Here is a 25,198-nt window from a genome sequence, read left to right on the forward strand (position 1 = left end):
CCAATTAAATACATGAGCATGAAATAATAGTACAAATTGTTATAATTTGAAAAGAACCAAAGATGACTATATATGGTATTGACTATAGTGTTAGCACAGGTTGATGTCTCAATCTCTATTTCTAACATTCGTCTCTACACTTTCTCAGAAAAGGACAAGACAAACATGCTAAAGTCTCACCCTACGGACACTGGTGCACAGAACAGGACTGCTCAATCTGCATCAATGTGACAGAACAGTGCCAAAGTTAATGTTGTTTCATTCCTTTTTCTGGCAAAAACAGCCACAGGCATTACTGTACCTGTGCGTGTGTGAGACTCATTGAGCAAGTAGAGAGATGCCAGAAATGGTACTCCTCGATTCAGTAAGGAGCTTTGATCTCTTTTGAGAGGGTGTCGGTTAAAAGGCACACAGAAACTGAATAAAAGATGGACTTAAACTAGATGCAGCATTAATTTGCAAACACACGTCCTCTCTCGCTCTTCAACAAAATTATATACAGTAGTCCTTCCCTTTGAAATGAGTGAATGAACACTGCATAAGTGTGTGTGTGTGTGTGAGTTTATTGGGGACAATTTTGTTAGCTAAAGTTGACAACCTCACTTTGGGGCATATTAAAAATGTACGTACACTGGTGGTCTTCATCTTCAGGTGATAAATGAGCCATGTGTAGTGGAACTGAGTTTCCTCTGCGTTGACAGATTTAGGGTGGATACAAACTTTCCCATCAGCCTTAGTGTAAACCTTCACTGGCCTGCAAAAGCATAATTTCAAGACTCAGTTTTCAAAAATGATGTCATTTTACAGATCAAACAATGGACTTTACTGAAAGTCTACACACAATTTCAGACATTTCTTCTCAGAGATTGTTTAAACATTTAAATGTGGATCTATACTGGGGCTGTCAGATTTGCCCCTGCCGAAGTATCTTAAAAATAAAATAAAAACTGTAGTAAGTCACTTTACATCTTGTTTAGATAGACGGGAATGGGGCTATGTGGGCAGTTTTATTCTAGAATTACTTTTGCTGAATTGGACAACTGGCATACAGTCTGGTCCACTTTGCATGTTATTCTGAACCTGAACTGCCCACTTAGACAGGAAGTGACCATCTGACCAATATGTAAAGCAGCAAACCATAGTTCATTTTGGTCTTACGTGCTGTTTAGGGGCAGGTTTATCTAAAATAACAGAAACAATAATAAACCACTCAGGGGAGAAGAGAGAAAAAAAATAAAATAAAAATATGACAGGAGTTCCTGCCAACTTGCCACTTGTAAGCTGAACTTGTATGTAGAAATGCGGTTGAATGCTCTGTACTGTAATAATCTTTTTTTGTACAGGACTTCTGATCACAGACTTAAGCCCTATTCGCACGGGATTAGTGTTATCTGGGGACCTTGTGTGATTTTGAAATTACCCCCCCACATCTGAATTTCGTGTGGTGCATTCGCACGGGATAAGCGACGCCTGTGATTTTACTCGAATTTACTGACTTGCCTCCCGGATACCCGGATGTCAAGGCTTTGAGAATCCCGTTCTATAGTCCAGATGGATAAAAAAAAAAAAAAAAAAAAAGATTACAGTTTCGTGTGCTGTGTCATTTACATTTCACCAGGTTAAAATAATATCAAGCTTTACGCTTGATTTATTTGTAACACATTAACGTCAAAACCTTTTCAGCTTTCTCTTTTTGCAAATTGTATGGTGTAGCGATATGATGACAGCACCAAAAATACTATCAAACACTCCAACGCAGCTCCATTCTTCGCGGAAGATGGATAAAAAGGCACACAGGAAACAAAAACATCGAAAAATTATATACGACCCACCAAATGCTGGCCAAATCACAGAGATGCCGATTCACACGGGACTAATATTATCACAGGACCTCGGTGTACGGCGAAATATGGTAGGTCATTTGCGGGGGAATTTTACTTTACAAATTACAGACATGGCCAATTCGCACGGGATTAAGATCACAGACAACCTCCGCAATTATTACAAATGACTGGAGGTCACCAGGTAATACTAATCCCGTGCGAATAGGGCTTTAGATTACTGTTCAAGTTTAGGGGTCAACTAAATGCTATACTTTTGTACTTTCTGTTCTTCACATAATCCAAAAAATAAATAAATAAAAAGCACACCTGTTTTCAACAATGACAATAGAAGGAATACAGGAATAAATTACATATGCAGCCTTGATGCATTTTCAAATTTCTGAACGTTATTAATTTGTAATATAAATATTTGGCAGACTTTAAACTCGGAGACAAAAGTCTGGTCTGGTAACTCATGAATATTTCAATCTAGCACCAGAGAAACTAGACGAAACTTCAGTGAAACTATGCGGGACACTGCTTGCATTTTGCAGGATGCAGGGACAAAGCTCACAATTTCAGGACTGGCCACCTTACTAGAGGACACCACCTCAGCGTTGTAACAATGAGAACTTCAAACCATCACTGACATGGCTAATACCGGAGCCAGACAAAAACGAGTCACAATATCAGTGTTAAAAACGAGAAGATAAAACATAACAAATCAAGGTTTCTTTACTGACTTTGGTTGATAATAACTATCACATACAGGTCTTTCATGCCGCTTCTATCATCCGAGATTGCTTTTCATCTTTTCTGCCCTTTACCTCACACAAGAGAAGTCTGTGAAGATGTCTTAAATGGAATAATGCCATCAGCGACAGTCAGTAAGTATTCAGTTGGGGCTCAGGTGTTTCAATGAGCTGATGAATGGAGGCCACATAATCAGAAACAAACAGTAGCACAAGCAATAGGAGAAATACCATTCACTTACATTGGTCTCTTCTTACTATGGTTGGGGCGAATCTTGGCCACTTTAGGGTACAAACCTGCTACAATCACAGCCTTAATCAGCTTCTCATTCTCTGAGTAACATAAAAAAGGAAGAACATTACTTGTGTTAGATATACAAATGTGAAGTGGAACATGGACAACACAGAGCAGTGAGAAAAACAGAGCTAGAAATAAAATTTAAAAAAAAGATGTGGCGGCACGTTTTCTAAGTGGTTTGGAGGTGTTCATTTATAGGTGGCTGCTTACTAGTCAAGTAAAAAGAGCCCACCAATTAGTTAACATTAGTTAAAGGGTTCATAAATTGAATTACATTTTTTTTTTACAATGTTTCATGAGGTGCACTTACAGTGTTAATGGAATTTTTACACCAAAAATGGTCATAATTTAAAAAAAGGTCCAGTTTCTACCCTTATTCCAAGCGTTAGTCCTCTGATTTAACCACTGCAGGAGACACACACCCCTTCATGTAAATGCCCACTGCTATGACTGGGTAGCATCTTTGCATATTAAGCAACTATTACCAAAGACTTTAGATATACAAAGACGGTGCACTCAAATTACTTATGAATGGGAGATGTGGCGCAATACGGCGGAATAGCCCCGCCTTCTAAATAAAAGAGCCAATCGCTAATTAGTCATTGTGTTACTGCAGCTGATTGGTGCAGTGGTTCAGAAGCTTGGTGAACAGCTTTGGAGAATTTGATGTTTCCCTATTTAAAGAGATAGGAGCTATACTTGCATGACTGAAATAGTTGCCCGAAAGGGATTTTAAAGATGGCCGTCAAGTGAAATGACTCAGGACTTTAAAGAGACTTAGCTAATCTCTGCAGCATAAACATAGTAATAGCAAATTGTGAAAAGTGTTGATTAAAGCATTATATTTCAATCAACTCTCACTGCATAAAAGGCTGAAGTAGCAGGAAGAACATTACTTGTGTTAGATATACAAATGTGAAGTGGAACATGGACAGCACAGAGCAGTGAGAAAAACAGAGCTAGAAATAAAATTTAAAAAAAGATGTGGCGGCACGTTTTCTAAGTGGTTTGGAGGTGTTCATTTATAGGTGGCTGCTTACTAGTCAAGTAAAAAGAGCCCACCAATTAGTTAACATTAGTTAAAGGGTTCATAAATTGAATTACATTTTTTTTTACAATGTTTCATGAGGTGCACTTACAGTGTTAATGGAATTTTTACACCAAAAAATGGTCATAATTTAAAAAAAGGTCCAGTTTCTACCCTTATTCCAAGCGTTAGTCCTCTGATTTAACCACTGCAGGAGACACACACCCCTTCATGTAAATGCCCACTGCTATGACTGGGTAGCATCTTTGCATATTAAGCAACTATTACCAAAGACTTTAGATATACAACGACGGTGCACTCAAATTACTTATGAATGGGAGATGTGGCGCAATACGGCGGAATAGCCCCGCCTTCTAAATAAAAGAGCCAATCGCTAATTAGTCATTGTGTTACTGCAGCTGATTGGTGCAGTGGTTCAGAAGCTTGGTGAACAGCTTTGGAGAATTTGATGTTTCCCTATTTAAAGAGATAGGAGCTATACTTGCATGACTGAAATAGCTGCCCGAAAGGGATTTTAAAGATGGCCGTCAAGTGAAATGACTCAGGACTTTAAAGAGACTTAGCTAATCTCTGCAGCATAAACATAGTAATAGCAAATTGTGAAAAGTGTTGATTAAAGCATTATATTTCAATCAACTCTCACTGCATAAAAGGCTGAAGTAGCCAATCAGTCTGTTGGCCGCATGATTGCAGTGATCTTGCCATTGCAACTAGATTTCTGCACTCTCACAAATGCTTTAATCATAACACAGTGCAGACACAATGTAAATAAGAGATTAATTGTGCAGTGTAGACTGTAGAGTTTTTAAGCAAGAGTGCAGAAGAGTCAGGTCCAGTGATTATAAAGGTGTATGATATAGCATTTTGAATTCTGCATTTTATACTACAATGACCTCTGAAATAGTCAAAAATCAAGGAAAATTCAACTGCTCAGTTCATGACCATTTTTAATGCATTAGGTATCATGAACTAACCATAATTTAACAGCTTTTATTACTCTAGATCAGTGGTTCTCAAACCGGTCCTGGAGTACCCCCAGCACTGCACATTTTGTACGTCTCCCTCATCTATCACACCTGATTCAGCTCATCAGCTCATTAGTGGAGACTGCAAGACCTGAAGTGGGTGTGTCAGATATAGGGAGACATACAAAATGTGCAGTGCTGGGGGTAATTCATGGAGAGGTTTGAGAACCGCTGCTCAAGATAAATGCTATTTTTTACATATACTAACATTTCAAGTTGTATAAATTTACATTAGTTATGAACAAATTAACAAAGAACAATAGTCAATAAAAAAATTTTAATTAACCTAGATCAGTAAGCGCTGTTTAAAAAAAAAAAAAGAAGGTTGTACACTTGTTAGCTGAACATGCCAAATGCATTAAATAATGTTATCAAACATTTGTATGCATTTTTGGGGAGCAATGTTGTGTCAACATTATGTTTTTATTTTGGTTTAGAAAAGTTATAGCTCATCTCTTTTCAAAGCAAGGCTGTCAATATCAGCACACTCAGACTGCTCAAATCCTTAAAGGGTTAGTTCACCCAGAAATCATTAATTAGTCGCTGCTCAAGATAAATGCTATTTTTTACATATACTAACATTTCAAGTTGTATAAATTTACATTAGTTATGAACAAATTAACAAAGAACAATAGTCAATTAAAATTTTTTAATTAACCTAGATCAGTAAGCGCTGTTTAAAAAAAAAAAAAAGAAGGTTGTACACTTGTTAGCTGAACATGCCAAATGCATTAAATAATGTTATCAAACATTTGTATGCATTTTTGGGGAGCAATGTTGTGTCAACATTATGTTTTTATTTTGGTTTAGAAAAGTTATAGCTCATCTCTTTTCAAAGCAAGGCTGTCAATATCAGCACACTCAGACTGCTCAAATCCTTAAAGGGTTAGTTCACCCAGAAATCATTAATTAGTCACATGGACTGTTTTACCCATCTCCTTGCTACGTCTCTGGACTTGGGAACATTTCAGTTGTATTGCAGTCAATGCAGGGTCAGACAGCTCTCAGATTCCATTAAAAATACCTTAATTTGTGTTCCGAAGATGAACGAAGGTCTTACGGGTTTGAAACGACATGAGGGTGAAGAAATTAATGACAGAATTTTCATTTTTGGGTGAACTATCCCTTTAAACGTGCCTGTGGTAATGGCAGTCAAAACGACAGACGGATGTGTGAACAAGTGGACAGCTGGGATAAAGGACAAATAGTTAGTTAGATGGACAGTAAGTAAGAGTTACCCGAGTTGACGTTAGAGCTGGGATCTTTAGGGTCCTTACTATTCACAAAGCCAGCTGCCAAAAGATGCTCTGCAAACTGACCCTTCATATTTTGAAGCATCTGGTAGGAACGAGCAAAATGGGTTTTTGTTTATTAAGCGCATATTAAAGAGTCTAATTTTCTCTTTTATGTTTAACTAATGTTTGATTTGCGCAGAGTGAAGACTGACCTGTAGCGTGTTGGCAGAAAGGAAATTATCCCAGCAGTATTCCTTCTCAAACCTGCTGCCTTTTTTCTTAGCATCCTCCCAGCCCTAAAAAAACCCCCCAAATAAATACACAGATTGTCACGAATACACACACACACACACACCTAACATCTAAGAGTGACTCTCTAAACTCTTTAGGGCTTACCCAAAATGCATTGACAATAGTGAGATGATCACTTCTAGAGTTTAGGGAGAGGATTTTCCTCCTCTGGTCCGCAATCTTCTCCTTTCCCTGAGATAAATGAATCCATCAGTCAAACAAGCCCTTATTAGAGAATGCCCTCTGGGTTTGCTCTAAATGCTCTGGGGGATTGATGATTGGTGGGTGTAGGGCTTGTGTTCATGTAAAAGGGTGTGTACCCCCAAATAAATACACAGATTGTCACGAATACACACACACACACACACACCTAACATCTAAGAGTGACTCTCTAAACTCTTTAGGGCTTACCCAAAATGCATTGACAATAGTGAGATGATCACTTCTAGAGTTTAGGGAGAGGATTTTCCTCCTCTGGTCCGCAATCTTCTCCTTTCCCTGAGATAAATGAATCCATCAGTCAAACAAGCCCTTATTAGAGAATGCCCTCTGGGTTTGCTCTAAATGCTCTGGGGGATTGATGATTGGTGGGTGTAGGGCTTGTGTTCATGTAAAAGGGTGTGTTTGTACCAGTGGTATGAAGAAGGGATCTTTAAAGCCAAGGCTGGCCGCAATGGTAAGCACAGGGTCCAAACAGCCCAGAAGAGCCCCGAACAGAATCATTTTTCCTATGTGAGGCTCTACAGGCATGCGGGCGAGATGAAATCCTAATGGAGTTAACTCTTCATTCCGGTCCAGGGCATTCTACAAGATATAAAAGAGAAAAGGTTGGATTTTCAAACAGACATTTTTTTAAAAATACTGTGTTGCTGCAAAGTACTGTATTGACCTGAATATAAGACGATGTTTTTTTCTTGGAAATACATCTGAAAAAACGCGGTCGTCTTATATTCAGGGTCTAGACTTTGACATGTCAAGAATACACCCACAACAATAGGTGGCGACAAATATGCATAAAACGAGTGTGCCATGAAATACGTAACGTAATGCGTGTTCTAAAGATTGCGAGTAAAAACAAAAGAAAAAAAAACCTTACAGAGTCGTGACTGTCACGTTAGCCTGATGGGACCAAACTCCCTTTGTGATTTTAAAACATAAGACAGTACCCAGATTTGAAGACTACAGTAAGATTTAACTACTTCTGTTAATAAGATTTTGGTAGGCTACTATTAGATGGATAGCCTAAATGTCCTAATTCAGATGGGCTACCTGTTTTTTTTGTTTGTTTTAATGGAATATCAAAAAGTGTATATTTTTTAAATGTGATTGTTGGTACATTTGACCAGTTTTTACCATACTTTCAAAACAAAAATTAAAATAGGAAAAATATGCAATATGAAAATAATTGAAGACACAATGTGTTTTACTGAGAAAAAACAAGATTTGGTTTTTAAAAAGGCTTTTTCCAAAAGGTACATCTGGAAAAAGGGGGGACGTCTTATATTCGGGCCAATACGGTACTTTGATTTTAGTCATTACACCTTTTAATTACACAGCTTTACTTGAATCTGATCAATCACAGCATGCCACTGTCAAATTATTTAGCATAATAACGGTATAATGGACTATTGTCTCAGGCTATTGATTTCCTATGTCCCTGTGTTTCATGCCTCTTTTTGCACTCTTCAGTCTTTCCTCTTACATTAATTAAATGAACATGAAATATTGATTTGAGTTGAATGTACTTTGTGAATTGGTAATAAGTGGTTCACAGGAACTTTCACGTCAGGGTTTATTTCACGATAATCCTTTTAGATTACGCCTTACCTAGTTTGCAACTCTCAAAGTAATCTTTCATGTCCATTTAATTTATTCGTTAAGTAGCCATGTAGCTGCTTCACGCTGGGTTCCTGACTACCCAATTTATTTTACGGTAATGGCAGACTGTAAATTATCCCTTATTTATTTATTAATCCAACTTCTTTCTTAAATTTATCAATTATTCTTCCCTTTCATCACTTTAGCATCTCACCAGGTCCACCAGGTGTGTGATGGCCAGCTCGATCGCTTTGTCTGCCGGGGGGTCCATGGTTTTTCGCAGGAAAGATGCAATTGGTCCCAACTTCAGTATCTGACAGAAAATAGATAGAATAGATACACAGAAAAAGAGAGAAAAATAGACCACACTATATGTATATAAACTTCTCATAATCTAAACATACAAATTATTATATAAGTATTAGAAGATGAACCCCAACCCTTTGTGTGCATAAATGAGTGTGAATATTCACTGAAGCCCTGCTGAGCATCAGAGAACAGGGACTGGGCAGCCATGCGGAGGTGAAAATAAGCAGTAATTGACACAGCTAAAAGGCCTCGTTACACATTACACTGGCTCTCAGATACAATGACAGTGATTAATGCCCCTTTTAATCCATTAGTTTTTTGTGTGCTCGCTTATTACAGTCACCGGAGACTATTTGTGAAACCTATGCCTCCAGGCCCCATTAGAGCAGTGGAAATGTTCAGTCCAATTTCCTACAACCACAGAAGTGAGAAGCTCTCTCTCTGAGAATTGCCAACAAGCATGATTCTTATGCATTTTAACAGTATGCACACCTACTGCTGACACCAAACCTGTGTAGTGTGACTCAAACATGGCTAGATCGATTGATACGTTAGTTGATCTCTGAGAGGAAATTCAACCATGCATTTTAGAGAATGTAGTATGCACTTTCTCTGACTGAGGGTCTGATAGAATACCTTTATTTGCAAGCAAAGCTCTTCCAGTGGAGTGCGTTGGATCTCAGGTAACTGGTAGTTATCCAGAAGGCTGGCCCTCAGTCCATTATACAGGTGATAGCATTTCCCAGGAGACACTCTGCCCAGACACACACACAAAAAAAGCGAGACAGAGGAAACAATGTCATACTGCTTCCATTAAAAAAAGTCTGTTTGATGAATGCAAATTGCTACTTGCTAAATGTATTTGAGAATTCAGGCCTATTGTTTATACTTATATTTATTCATTTATCAGACAATATCATTAAAGTGACTCACCTATATTCTACATTAAAATTCAAATCATACTGCATTAGTTTAAAATCCTAAGTATTTTGTTATATTTAATTAACATTTCATTTCATTTGAAATCACAAATCTCACATAGGAAAGGAAAAAATCTAAGGAAAAAAAGGTAGACAGGAAGCAACATTATGCCTTTTTTCCTGCATCTTGGCCAGTCTAAGCTACTATTGTGGATCAAACTTTATCCCAACAGTAAAAGTCTACGCAAGACTAGTCAAACCTTGCTGATGTGAAAGTCAATTTGCTTTGCCATGAATAATGCAGAGCTTTGGAGTTACTGTGGCAACGGAGCTGTGTGCGTGTCAGTGTGCGGATATACACCGGTACAATGAGAGGGGGCATACATCTGGGCGTTTGTGATTGAGTATGAAATTGAAATGATGTGTCAAGAGTCTGTGCTGAGCAGCAGGGTAGATTCATGTAGTAGCTAGTGACGGACTTATTATTACCCTCCCTCTTTCATACATGCATACAAACACACACGCACTCACTGTCTAAAAAGCATGAGTCACTGTGCCAATTTAACCCTCAACACAGACACCAGACAAAAAAGCACACTGCCTCACTCACACACATACCTGAAAACGGTTTAGTTTGCCATTTCAAAACAAACTACACAACATAATCAAAAAACATTTTTACATATACACAAATGCATCATCCATTTACAGTAGATAGAACAAAGTGAGAGAGCCAAACAGGATTTGAGATGAGATACTGTATGTGGCCTTCAACTTCAAGAAAAGCCAAAAGAAAGATTTTTTTTTCACTTTCCTATCAAATGACTGAGATAACAATGAAGCTATTCAAGGCCACATCTTTCCTCTCTCTGTGGACTTCAAAAAAAGAGAGAGAGAGACAGTGAAACCTTGAGAAAAGCAGTCTCGGCTCAGAGATAGAGGATAGACAGACCTTTCATGAACACACATACTAGACATGAATGAGAAGACAAAAGGGGACGTTTTTAGATTCAGACTAATTGGGGTTTGTTCACATCAAATGGATATTTGACCCCAAATGGAAATTCTGTCATTATTTACTCATGTTGCCTAATGTTGTTCAAAATAACATGTGACCTGTATGATTATGTTTGTATTTGATGGTAGTTTGGTATCTGAAAAGTAATATGGTACGGTTGTAAGGTAAAAAGCTTGTGAAGTGGACTCTCAGAACAGCTCTGGAGAGGAGGTTCATGTGTTCATGTCCTTATTTATTGAGAAGGCAGATGCTGAAAACACAGTGTCAGTGAGTTTGAGTAGTACTAGTAACCGAAACTACGACACTTTCACACAGAGACACAGAGAGCATGCAACACGCACTGACTGGCAGTTTTCGCATTTATTGCATATTGAGTAAAAATGTCCAGAGCTTGTCATGGTTATCAATATAAACTTGCAATCTCAATATGATATTGTTTATCGGTCAGCCCTATATATAGCTGTAAAATAAAATGATTTACCTACCCCTAAAATTTTGATGGTTTGTCACCTTTTTTTTTGGCGGTTTTAGTCACAAAGAGGCGTCAAGATTCACTAAATGTTGTATAGCATAGACCTGCCATTTTTTAGTTCCACAAAAGAAAGTAATACAGGATTGCGATGACGCGAACCCTATTATTATATTGTTTCTTTGATTAATTTAATTTGAAAATAAATACATTTTAATTTAATCACTGTGTAAAAGAAGCCCAATCCAAAAATAGTGTGATCTGCTTGAAAAAAAAAAAAAACCAATCCCACAGCATTCCTGTGATATAAGCATACACTTCATATATCCTGAGAGGTTTGACATTCTTCTACAGGGTGCAATTCCTCTGACTGAAAATGTTTTTTGATACTTGTGAATGGATTGAGGAAGAGCTGCTGATATATGGAGGGAATAACACATAAAAGAGGATGAATGAGGGGAGGGAGAGAGGGAGACATATCTGTACCTGCCAGCACGGCCCTTCCTCTGTTTGGCATTGGCTAAGCTCACCCACTCTGCTGTCATGGTCCTGATATTGTTCTGAGTGTCAAAATGAGTTTCTTTTATCTTCCCTCCATCTATCACATACACGACATCATCTATTGTGATACTGAAAGAGACAGGGATTGAAAGTAAGAGAAATGTTACAACAATATTACAATGATATCACAGAAGTAGAGGACAAAAAAAATACCCTATAAAGACGACATGAAATAAAAACTGGTCATGTCCCTGGTCATGTTTCATCAGTTTAAATTATTTTAGGAACAAAATCATGTTTGCATTCAAAATTATAACTGATCATTACTTTGCGCTACACTACGGTCAAAATTTCAATGTGACTGTGCACTAAATGAGTTTCTTTTTTCTGTTCTTTTTTTTAACAGCCCGGCAAGTAATCCATCAAGTTAGACTTCCATCTTCTTTGTATCCCCTCAATCTATTCATTAGCAACAATATAACTAGAAAAAAAAAAATTGAATACTTAGGACCATGTGATATTTCAGTTTTTCTTTTTGAATAAATCTGCAAAAATGTCAACAATTCTGTGTTTTTCTGTCAATATGGGGTGCTGTGTGTACATTGAGGGAAAAAAATGTAACAAATGATCTTAGCAAATGGCTGCAATATAACAAAGAGTGAAAAATTTAAGGGGGTCTGAATACTTTCCGTACCCACTGTATATATATAGTGAAGGGAGGTATGTAGTGTAAATATATAGATATTTTTTGTGCTCAAAAATAATGATTGTCTGATGTCTTACATATAATTCACCTTTTACCCCTCAAGGTGTATCTAATAAACAATAATGATGTGATGATAATAATACATCAAAGTATACAGAGAGAGATCCATGCTAGTTAGATATACATTCTAGACTTGAATATGTAACAATGACTGCCGAAACATTCATGCATTTAAGGGTTAAACGAGTACGCCAATGCTGCTGTCAACAGAGTTGTACATGTACTGAATCCTAAATATTCATATAAACGTAACATGATTGCAGTTTAAGCTTGTCTTTATGCAAACTTTTCAGAACCATACGATAAGATGAAATATGACGACAAAGTTGACATAACTGTAATAGATCTCTAATAGCTGATAAAAGTCCATTATAGACTCCGAGATGTTTATTACCAGAGACCAAATATTTCAACGGCAGAAGAGCCTGATGATACTGAGCGCAATTAAAAAGAGATTCACTAATGAATTTATTTATAAAACCTCATCAAATTCCAGCTGCTTTCAACTCTTTGTTGAGTTTGTTTGTACAGATGATGCTTGAAGCCTGTTTTAAAGCGGTGTGCTAATTTTAATTAGCTGGCTCTGTTGCCCCTTAGCCATTGCATGGCTTCAACTTTTGCATACTGATGCCGCTAGCTAGAACAACAGCGAACACAGTATTAATTATTCATTATCACACAAAACTGACAAATGGTTATTTGAATCTCAACAAAGATTCATCATACAGTACAAGAGACAGAAAAGAGCAATACACACAGAGAAAAACATTTGTACAATCATGTGCGCGCACACACACACACACACACACACTCAACCCCACCTGGTTTCTGCGATGTTGGTAGCGATGACAATCTTGCGCACTCCCGGGGGTGGCTTTTTGAACACCTGAGGGAAGAGAGAAGCAAAGTGTCATTCAAGAACATAATAGCACTATTGAAAGTTTGAGGCGCTGGACTTCACATGGAGCTTAGCAAATTCAATTCAGCAGTCAGATGAGAGGGAAAGACCGCATTTGTGAGCTGTTGTGGGAGGCAGAGAGCTTGCCACAGCTGTCTACACTTACCTGAGTCTGAGACACTGTGGGCATCAAAGAGTGGAGCGGGATGATGATAAACCGATCTGAAAGAGAGCCGAGATTTCAAGATGCTGTGGCTGCTAGCGTATATGTATTTGTTGTTAATTCTGAGTAAAGACAAATGTAGCTGTGACATCAGATTCATTTTGATGTTCCTATAACAACCAACCCTCTACACTGCAAGTAAATCACTCGCATATAACACACTACATTTCATTCTACGCAACTAAATGACAACTATGTTTTATCTTTCCGTCTTTACAACAAACTATTTCCAGTGATATCAATGGATTTGCAGCATTCTCTGATGCACCGTGAACTCTAGTTTGCAAACACTCACTGTTGCCTGGCTTAAAGTGCTCTCTCTTTTTCTTTAATGTACATAAACAGAGAAAGAAAGCAAGAGGCTTATTTACCATGTAGAATTGATGCGCTATATGCAAATAGTATTCTTTATACATTTTTTTTTTTTTTCCTGTCAAAAATAATAGTTTGTTTGAAATGGTCATCATCAATATTTTAGCCTTTTGGCTAATGCTCACCAATCACCATCCACATTTTGATTTTGACAACAGTTTTTTGGCATATTTACTTCAACTGCTCAGGTAATGTCTGTTATGACTCATTTCAGACTTGGCCAGGAAATGTACAACTACAAAAATGTGTCTGGTAAACCTTCATATTACAAACAGGGGCTAAGTGACTAAGAGACTGAAATATCTACCTGACTTAAAAATCTGGTCAGCCGTGAGCAAATCATTCAGGGTGCTGATGTTGTCCCATCCAGGCAGAAACAAAACCCTCAATAATAAATTGACATTTAAAACTTCTTAATTTAAATATGATTTATTAAATTTATTTGATCTAAATACATTTTAAAACATGAATTAAATGTACAGTTCTACATATGCCTATTAATGTGTCCATTTAAAAAAAAGTGATTTATTTATTTCCATTTGTATGCCTGAATTATTACATTTATTCATTTTATTTTTAAGTGTCACTCCTAGTCCTCCGTAGTTATGGCATCACTCCTATTCGATTTTGATCAAATATATTGTCTGAAGTAAGTTATACATTTATAAATGTAAGAGTCTCAAAAGCAAACCTTATTTATATTTTTTTCCAAGGAAGAAAGAAATTAAAGATGAAAAGGTAAGAATACCTCCCTTGCATCATTTCTGATTTATACAACCATTGTCTGTTTTAAATACATATTCATAAATGGCATCATGAAACCTACAGCAATGTCTCCTTTTTCTCCTTAGTACCATCTATTTGTTCCCAAAAAAATATCTTTTTTTTTTTTTTTAAATAAAGATATTCAAGCGTTTAAAACACACTCCAAGACATAGGCTGATTTATATTAAATAATTAGCCAATGAAAGCCTCTCCCAAATGTACATTTTTATAACACATTCACCCTCAAGGACATGCTGACAAGCCCCCATGGGTCTGCACTGGCTTACGTCACCAAAGCGTGACTTGGAGGATAACCACAAGGGCTGATGATGCCTTTTGAGACAGTGCCTTAAAGGCACAGCAGCCCATTTAAGTCTAAGGGCCAATGATAGAAATGGTTTTAAGTTAAATCATGACTGACATTATAAGTACACCACAGAGGGAAAAAAATAAATATGAGCTCTTTTTTAGGGGTATAAAAGTAGGTTATAATATTTGAGTGCTATTTCTCACTCAAATATTATAACCTACATTTATACCCCTAAAAAAGAGCTCATATTTATTTTTTTTCATGCGGAGTACGAATATGTAGTGATATGAAAAGTATGTGAATGTGGTATTGCAAAAGAGAGATACCAAACAGAACTGCCTTTTATCTCCCCCTCTCTGACATATCTCTGCAATCATGTGACACATGTGCCTATATTTTTCCACATAAAAGAGCTGACTGTAGAAAGAAACAATCCCAGAGGTATAAAGGGAAGCATGGGAAATGGGAGTTCATGTCATGTCAGTTAAAGAGAGGAGAGGAGAGGAGAGGAGAGGAGAGGAGAGGATCTGCTAAGCAGCCCTATTAGCACATATTTCATGCCAACATGTTTCTGCTTTATAGGAGACTCACCATCTGTCCATGATTTGGCCAAGTCACATGGAAACACATACACACCAAAAAAAAAACAGCCAGGCGTACAGGGAAAGCACTCACATCCTCTTTCATCACGATGTGTCTGATCAATGCTACGATAAGCTGCAGGTTGATCTTGTCATCATCATCCATCATCTCCAGCGCATCGGTGGTGCTGTCTGAGTACCTGCCAATCACACAGCAGAGAAGTCATGCTACATCGCATCAGTGACTTAAGCACTGGTAAATATTTGCTTTTAGAATTCACCTTTATAAGCTCCAAGACAAACATCAACACTTTCTAACATCAGCCTCACCAATAGCTTTATTTTAAAAATGCACTAAATAACTTTGCCATAGTAGCTGACATGCAGGTTTGTAAATGACAATTGTTATTCTGTCATAGAGGAAAAAACAGCTTAACAATGATGTTTGTGTCAGTAATTCAAATGAATTTTCTATTTTACATAACACAGATAACTCATAAGCAATTCATAAGACTTCAGAAGACTATGCTAAACCTCCTCACCTGCTCTCACACACACACACACACACACTAGGGCAATAGGGAAAGGTGTCTGGGAGCGCCAAAGGCTTTAGATTAATGTACAAGTGAGGGAGAGCGGGGAAAAAGTACAAACGAGAAAAAAATGACAGGTCCTGCACATATTAACCTCTCATGGCCTAAAGATCTGGCCTACACATCTGTAATTCTCTTCATCTCTCTCCTCGTCCTCCATTTCTTTCTCCCACCCTCTGCCCGTCCACCTTATTCTCTCAGGTCTGGTACTCCACACTTCCTCACCACAGCAAGACAAGTTTAACAACCTATTTCTCTTCTTCCCAGCATCCCCATCCACACGTTTTCACATTATCACTCCATCTCTTTCGGCACAGAAAAAGTAACTCTGTCCCCACTGACTCACTTCTAAGTACTCAGCCTTCTCCCTACTTTTGTTCTCTCGTCTCTTGAAGGGTGTAAAGTGTGTGACCTGTGTAAAGGGGATATTAGACAATTGATGAGCTGAAGTCTTCATTCCCTTAGCTAACTCCGGTTTCACTAATAGCAGGGTCTGACTTCTTCCTAAAAAAATTCTAGTTGCATAATAAATCACTTTAAGGGCAAGTGAACTTTGAAGCTGACAACCAATCATCCAATTAGAAAAGATAAAAAAAAAAAAAAAAAAATTTAAACATTACATAAAACTTCAAGTACTAGCATAATATTCTGCTTAAATCCCCCAACAGATGCACTGTTGAATAAAAATGTGCACTACTAAAGTTTAATGGCAGTTCTGTTCTTGGTTTAAACCCCAGTACAGAAACACTTGAAAGGAACTGTATACGCCTCTCTAAAGACATCTGCCGCTATAAGGCAATCAAGGAGAGCAACTAAAAAGAACAAAAGTAATGGCCGATGAGATGGTAATGGGAGGTAGCGGACTCTTACAACAGGTATAAATGATTGCCAATACATGTCTCAAACGTAGTAGGTGGTTGTCAGGGTGTTGCTATGTAGTTGCTAGGGAGTTCTGATTGCACACTGTCAAAAGTGCATTCAGTCCCCCAAAGAATTTGGGGGTAAATGTAAAAATGTTACAAAGCAATAAATGAATGAATGAACAAATTATATATATAATTTTAGCTAGTTAGTTTGTTTAAGAATAGCAATTGTATTGCTTGCCCGGATGCCACTAATAATAAGACAAGATGGAAGAAATGGGGAAAAAAGAACTGAGAAAAGCTTGCTGTTTGGCAGCAAGCTCTAATCAGTCTTCTCTCTTCCCCTTCAGAAGAGGCAATTATCTGCTCTTGGACACAACATGTTCCAGTGACCTCGCTGCTTAATCCACTTTTTTTCTCGCTTGAATGAAAACACACACGAGAAGAAAAAAAAAACACTACACTAGACTAAATGTATACTGGGCTGGCACATTTACACTGCATCTCTCCCTTCCTGACAGGGAGAAAGTATATACAGTATCTCACAGAAGAGAGTACACCCCTCACATTTTTGTAAATATTTTATTATATCTTTTCATGTGACAACACTGAAGAAATTACACTTTGCTACAATGTAAAGTAGTGAGTGTACAGCTTGTATAACAGTGTAAATTTGCTGTCCCCTCAAAATAACTCAACACACAGCCATTAATGTCTAAACCGCTGGCCACAAAAGGGAGTACACCCCTAAGTGAAAATGTCCAAATTGGGCCCAAAGTGTCAATATTTTGTGTGGCCACCATTATTTTCCAGCACTGCCTTAACCCTCTTGGGCATGGAGTTCACCAGAGCTTCACAGGTTGCCACTGGAGTCTTCTTCCACTCCTCCATGACGACATCACGGAGCTGGTGGATGTTAGAGTCCTTGATGCTCAATAGTGTTTAGGTCTGGAGACATGCTCGGCCAATCATCACCTTTACCCTCAGCTTCTTTAGCAAGGCAGTGGTCGTCTTGGAGGCATGTTTGGGGGTTATCATGTTTGAATACTGCCCTGCGTCCCAGTCTCCGAAGGGAAGGGATCATGCTCTGCTTCAGTGTGTCACAGTACATGTTGGCATTCATGGTTCCAGTAATCCATGTCCTTAGTCTGCTTGTCTTCAGCAAACTGTTTGCGGGCTTTCTTGTGCATCATCTTTAGAAGAGGCTTCCTTCTGGGAAGACCAATTTGATGCAGTGTGCGGCTGACCCCCCACCCCTTCAACCTCTGCAGCGATGCTGCCAGCACTCATACGTCTATTTCCCAAACACAACCTCTGGATATAACGCTGAGCACGTGCACTCAACTTCTTTGGTCGACCATGGCGAGGCCTGTTCTGAGTGGAACCTGTCCTGTTAAACCGCTGTATGGTCTTGGCCACCGTGCTGCAGCTCAGTTTCAGGGTCTTGGCAATCTTCTTATAGCCTACGCCATCTTTATCTAGAGCAACAATTCTCTTTTTCAGATCCTCAGAGAGTTCTTTGCCATGAGGTGCCACGTTGAACTTCCAGTGACCAGTATGAGAGAGTGAGAGCGATAACACCAAATTTAACACACCTGAGACCTTGTAACACCAATGAGTCACATGACACCGGGGAGAGAAAATGGCTAATTGGGCCCAATTTGGACACTAAGTCCAAATTTCACTTAGGGGTGTACTCACTTTTGTGGCCAGCGGTTTAGACATTAATGGCTGTGTGTTGAGTTAATTTGAGGGGTCAGCAAATTTACACTGTTATACAAGCTGTACACTCACTACTTTACATTGTAGCAAAGTGTAATTTCTTCAGTGTTGTCACATGAAAAGATATAATAAAATATTTACAAAAATGTGAGGGGTGTACTCACTTCTGTGAGATACTGTGCGTAAAAAAAAAATAGATTAGTAAATTATTTTTAACAAGGTCCCTGATCATGTCAGTCTGATCTTAACAGTTCAAACAACACATTTAGGCTCAGAACGTTTCACAACCCTGTTGCTGGACCCAACAGCAAACCTGCAGCCTGTGAGTAAGTGCTATGACTCATTTCACATGCTAAAAGTCAATCAATAATCAGGGTTAACAAAGACTTCTTAAAGGAACAGTATATAATATGAATTATTCTTTTCTACCCTTCTGAAACACCCAGATTTGATGACCATCATAACCTTGTGATCGTGTAATATGCACTGTACACTGTTCCTGTTAATAGAATGAAGACTCTCTTTCATCTATATTCTAATTAGTTTATATACAGAAAGCGATCAAAGAACATTTTCTTTATAACTACTGGAGAAGTCAATTTAAGATCAGCATGATTCTATCCGTGATTTGATTTCTGCATTTTCACCAAAACTCCTATTGTAATCCATGACACAGTTTACACTGCTCAAGGAGTCTCTTATTTACTTTATGTTTTCATTATATTGAAAGTATTAGTAAGACTGCAGAAATCACCCTGCAATAAGGAGATTATTGCATTGTGTACTCCGTAGACATGACTGTTTTTGGCTACAGTGCAGCACTGCAACTTTGATGCAACTGAAGTAGCTCTAAATATAATTCTATAATATCTTTAAATAATGAATGTTTTTGCTGCCTTAAACATTGACTAGAATAAACCTAAAGCACTGCTTAAACGTTTATGATTTTACCTCTTTAAAAAAACTAAGAAAACAAGCAACAACAAAAACACATCTACTGTACAAAAGCAGCCTCAATCCCATCAATTTATGAATTAAATTGTCTCCATATTGTCTTCTTGCATTATTGACAAACTCTTAAAAGTATAAAGCGCTATACAAATAAAGGTGACTTGACTTGAAAGTTGACTAAAAATCTTCCACTCTTCTAAACAGCATCTGCCTTTTTGCTCATTATAAAAAAAACAGTGTCTCCAGTGGAACGGCATAAAATCATTCTTGTTCAGTTCATCGAAATGTCTCAAGTCTAGGCCAGAACGTTCAGTCTCTGAGAGCCTGTTAGTTTCACCCTGAATGTTTAAAACATTCTGTGCAGTCTGGATCTACATTCTACTACAGCACTGCCATACAAATCACAATCCACAGACTAAATTTCAAATTCAACAGTTAAACAACTGCTACTTTTTTCTTCAATAACATTTTTAAATTAAAGTGTGGTCTTATTATTGTTAAACAAACCTGAAAAGCAAAACTTTTTTTTTTTCTTTATAGAGCACAAGGCAAACCTAGATAAGAATTTCTGAGTGCACAAACAAAGCATAAATTAGTTAGGTTTTTAGCCAGTTAAGAGAAAACTTTCTGACAGGCAAAATTATACTTAGGGAAAGAATATACCTCTCTGTTAGAAGCTGACTATTGTAACGGTGGCGTGCCCTAATGACAGTTCGAAAAAGATTATTTACATTAAATTTCATTATTTACATTAAAACTGGCAAGGCTCGCATCAGTTGTGTGGCTTACTCAACTCTCTCTTGGAGTCAGCTTTTACCCTCTCCTCCTTTTTTCTATCCTTTCTTCCTTTTTAATCATTTCCGCTTAGGTTTCGAATCGATTCCGATTCTTTTCGATTCCAATGTGATTAAATAATGATATCAAACATTTATCCTGTGTCACTTTTTTGCAAACCATTTGTTGGAGCTGAATACCATAAATTTCAAATTCAACAGTTAAACAACTGCTACTTTTTTCTTCAATAACATTTTTAAATTAAAGTGTGGTCTTATTATTGTTAAACAAACCTGAAAAGCAAAACTTTTTTTTTTCTTTATAGAGCACAAGGCAAACCTAGATAAGAATTTCTGAGTGCACAAACAAAGCATCAATTAGTTAGGTTTTTAGCCAGTTAAGAGAAAACTTTCTGACAGGCAAAATTATACTTAGGGAAAGAATATACCTCTCTGTTAGAAGCTGACTATTGTAACGGTGGCGTGCCCTAATGACAGTTCGAAAAAGATTATTTACATTAAATTTCATTATTTACATTAAAACTGGCAAGGCTCGCATCAGTTGTGTGGCTTACTCAACTCTCTCTTGGAGTCAGCTTTTACCCTCTCCTCCTTTTTTCTATCCTTTCTTCCTTTTTAATCATTTCCGCTTAGGTTTCGAATCGATTCCGATTCTTTTCGATTCCAATGTGATTAAATAATGATATCAAACATTTATCCTGTGTCACTTTTTTGCAAACCATTTGTTGGAGCTGAATACCATGAACAAAAATCAACAGGCTACATAAAAACTCTTTAAGAGCTGTCTGTGTGCAAAATAGAACTGCATGATTCTGGATAAATTGAGGGGGGGGTCAATACAACTACATTGTAGTCAAAATTATATGTAATTTATGAATTAATTATTAAATGACTCACTCAAGATGTACTTGTGCTGAATACCATGAACAAAAATCAACAGGCTACATAAAAACTCTTTAAGAGCTGTCTGTGTGCAAAATAGAACTGCATGATTCTGGATAAATTGAGGGGGGGGTTCAATACAACTACATTGTAGTCAAAATTATATGTAATTTATGAATTAATTATTAAATGACTCACTCAAGATATACTTGTTCCATTACTGGATGAATCAGCATTCTTGAACGAATCACTTGTATGATTCAAAGACAAATTCATTTTAACAGCCCCTTTACGCCACCTACTGGCGTAACAATGTAATCAATAAATCTTCATTTGAAGTGTCAAATTACTTTCAAAAGGTGATTTACTCCATTTTAATCACTACCGTAGACATCAAAGTTTATATCTGAACTATAAACTTTTATCCCAGTACTACTTGTATGATTCAAAGACAAATTCATTTTAACAGCCCCTTTACACCACCTACTGGCGTAACAATGTAATCAATAAATCTTCATTTGAAGTGTCAAATTACTTTCAAAAGGTGATTTACTCCATTTTAATCACTACCGTAGACATCAAAGTTTATATCTGAACTATAAACTTTTATCCCAGTACTTCTGTGATTTGAATGCTTGTAACACAGAAATAATGATACTGTGTGGCTGAAAAGATTGTGAAGCTGTTTCATTCATGACAGACAGCTGCTCTCTTTAGGACATTGGCTGCGCGAACGCAGATTGAAATGTTCAAATCACACTGGTGTGATCGTACTCTGCACGGACGAACCAAGTGATCACAACATTGATCGCACACGTCAAAGGCTGAGGAATGGAACATCATTGAATCATTGTAATTTAGGAATAGAATCACTTTGGTGTTTGAATCGTGTTCGCGATCTTTAACGATCTATTAAATTAAAGTGCTTTGTCATGTTGGTGGTGACACTGTCTTGCAACATGTTTAGCTATCACAGATATTATACTTAGCTTTTTTTTGGCTTCTGATCGAAAATGTAGCCAAATGTTGGAGCACTTAGATTAGCGAGCAATGTCCTGGCAGATCACTAGGTCCGGTCCTCACAGATGAAAAAAAAAAAAGCGCATAGCGCAAGCGCATTGATAGGCGGAATCGAAATTTTAGTTTGACAACAAGTATCCGATTCCTGACGATTCTGGAATCGGAATCGATTTTCGATTTTCGATTCCCAACCCTATTTCCGCTTGATTGCTCGACATCCCTATATGGGCACGGAAGGGGCGCAATTTCTTTACACCGCCACACTATAAAAGAATAGCTTCCTTAGAACCAGGATGGTGATTCCAAGATTAAGAATGACTTGCAGATCTGATTCACTCACCACTGCAGACGGATCTGATACCCAGAGGACTTCCCGTCTCCCACCGACTCTGCCCGTTCTGCAGCCACCCTCTCTGCAACCTAAGCACAAGTACATACTCTTAACCTTACACCGTTTAAAAAAAATAGAACAATACTTTAGTAGGAACACAGTTACTCTAGAAATTATGTAGGAAGGGTGGGAAAAGCTGTGTTAGTTTTTACTTTACTTTTTCCTCTAATCAAAAAATAAAAAAAGAAAAGGAAGAAAAGGGGTTTAATTTCAAATAAATGCTGTTCATGTGAGCATTCTATTAACCAAGAATCTAAAAAAAATGAATCACGATTTCCACAAAAATATGAATCACCACAACTGTTTTCAGAATTGATAATAATACAAAATGTTTCCAAATCAGCAGGAATAAATGACATTCTGAAAAAATATTAAAACAGAAAACAGTTCTTTTAAATTCTAAAAATAACTCACAATATTATGGTTTTAAATATATATATATATATATATATATATGCAGACAGTATCTTGTACTTACAGATATGGCGCTGATACGCCTTGGCTGTGTGCAAACCACCCTGCAGAGAGAGCCCATGCCCCTCTCAATGAAGTCATCAAGGATGAACTGAGTAACCTGGGTGGTCTTCCCACAGCCAGTCTCTCCACTGATTACCAGTACCTGGTTAGCATTGATTAGCCTAACCAGCTCCTACAGTAAGACAAAGACAGAAAAGGGCATGAGTGAACTAAAAACTGTAACTTACACTGGGTGATCAGCTAACTGCTTTTTCACATTAAAACTAAACGGTAAAAAAGATGCAAAAATATCATCCATACAAATACAGATACTGTACAAGCACAAACAGCAATCACAAAAGGTGACATTTACCTCTCTCATCCCATAGGAAGGCAGCTTCTCTCTGAATTTCTGAAAAAGGAAATGCCACAATAAAGCGAAGTCGCAGGCAAAAGTGTTTAGGTTTAGTGAAATATATTTCTGTCTGTCTCACCAGCATATCAAGGTATCTAGCATTATCTTTTTTCTTCTGCAGATCTTTCTTGAGCTCCTCATCCAGGGAGGGTATCCGCACAACATCTTGGAATAAGTACTCAAGGTCAGTGTCATCAAGTTCCTCTTTCACACTTGCTCCCAACTCATCCTCATTCTCCTGTTTCTCCTCTTTAGGCTCAATTTTTGGCACTTTTACAATGTTCTGAGGTTCTGGAGGATCATCTCCATCAAAGTAACTGGAAGGCAGACACAGTTCGGTTAAGTCTGGAAAACACAATTGTATAATTCTTTGATAGATCTATGCTTTCCATGACTATGTGAACCCTGACGAGTGTAGAATATTGTATTTGCACCTGTGGCCACTGGGCTCCTCCTTCCCCCTCCAGCTCTGAGATGTGGAGGGGTGCGCGTCTCTGTCTGCATCTCTCTGGACAGAGTTCAGCAGCTGTGTAATGTGCTGCTCTCGTTGTTCATCCATCTGAACAACAGCCCTCTGAAATGACACAACCATTCTCAGACTTCCTCTTTCTTAAAAATCCTTTTGATCTAAAGGCTTTTACTTAAACACTTGAACAAATTGTGCTCAAGAATCAATTTTGTACAAAACTGAACTCGTTTAGTACTTTTTTAAATGACTTTGTCCGGTACAGTATACATGAACTCCTTCAGTATTCATTTCATAAGGTTAAATATTTGTATTATTTAAATTCAGAAATTTGGTGTACTTATTATTTGCTATAAATAAAAAATATGTATTAAAAATATCAATATTATGTCAGCCACTAATGTATTTGTAGCTGTCTTACAGCAATCTTATAGAACACATTACCAAGAACTCTAATTCAACTATATTGCATAAAAAAGAATCAGTCATCACTCACAGATTTCCTCTCTGCCTCAGATCTTTTAATTCCTCCATACTTGGCATACCACAGTCCTATTTCTCGACCCTTCAAATGGGGTGGATGTTTGCCTCTTCCTCCTCCTCCTCCTCCTCCTCCTCCTCCTCCTCTTCGTTCCCCTCCATGTCCCCGCTCTTCCCTTGAGTCCCACTCGGAGCTCCTCGTGTATCCTCCACTGGATCCAGCCCCTCCATCCCATCTGGAACCTCCATCTCCGAAACGCCGACCCCCTCCTCTCTGACCACGTCTATTACCATACCCATGATTCATGCCGCTGGACTAATAAAGCACCGGGCACCGATCCCATTAACCAGAGCCGCTGCTGTAGTTCTGATGCAGGTTCAAAGATGATAAAGTCTTAAGATGCCACTGAATGTCATTTATTACTCCGTACTACATCCCAACATAACGTTACTTTCTCAAATATCTGTACTGTCGTACATATATGACGAACAGGTTTTAGCCGAGGCGACTAATAATGACGTTTTGGTGTGCGATTGGTGCTGGCTGCGCATGCGCTGTAAATCAAAATTCCAAGCAAGAGCGGCTGGCTTGATTTCCCCCCTCCTCTCCCAAATCCTGATCAATTATCGATAGACTTGAGGTAGGCCTATAAAAAATAGACGTAATCTTGTTTTATTATTTTCTCAATTCTTAGTTTTAACTGGTCTCCCAGTCTGAGCAGCAGAAAAGTGGCCAAAACTAG

The 25,198-nt window shown here is 37.8% G+C and overlaps 1 protein-coding gene across 1 annotated transcript; it reads right to left on the reverse strand.

Annotated features, from left to right (window-relative positions):
• Window positions 1-21: 21 nt before the first annotated feature.
• Window positions 22-24,970, reverse strand: dhx36 (DEAH (Asp-Glu-Ala-His) box polypeptide 36). The gene is made up of 20 exons (XM_016231332.1): window positions 24,472-24,970; window positions 23,944-24,083; window positions 23,589-23,826; window positions 23,468-23,506; window positions 23,117-23,287; window positions 22,588-22,667; window positions 15,517-15,622; window positions 14,824-14,879; window positions 14,074-14,150; window positions 13,338-13,393; window positions 13,095-13,159; window positions 11,493-11,636; window positions 9,236-9,353; window positions 8,505-8,603; window positions 7,103-7,276; window positions 6,884-6,970; window positions 6,394-6,477; window positions 6,185-6,284; window positions 2,818-2,908; window positions 22-754 (listed from the first exon to the last, which is right to left on the reverse strand). Exons 1-20 carry the CDS (start codon window positions 24,760-24,762, stop codon window positions 493-495), a joined length of 2,478 nt encoding a protein of 825 aa, XP_016086818.1. The 5' UTR covers window positions 24,763-24,970; the 3' UTR covers window positions 22-492.
• Between the last annotated feature and the right edge of the window lie 228 nt (window positions 24,971-25,198).

Source organism: Sinocyclocheilus grahami, unplaced genomic scaffold, assembly GCF_001515645.1.
Source record: "Sinocyclocheilus grahami isolate Dianchi unplaced genomic scaffold, SAMN03320097.WGS_v1.1 scaffold388.1, whole genome shotgun sequence".
Taxonomy (NCBI): Eukaryota; Metazoa; Chordata; class Actinopteri; order Cypriniformes; family Cyprinidae; genus Sinocyclocheilus; species Sinocyclocheilus grahami.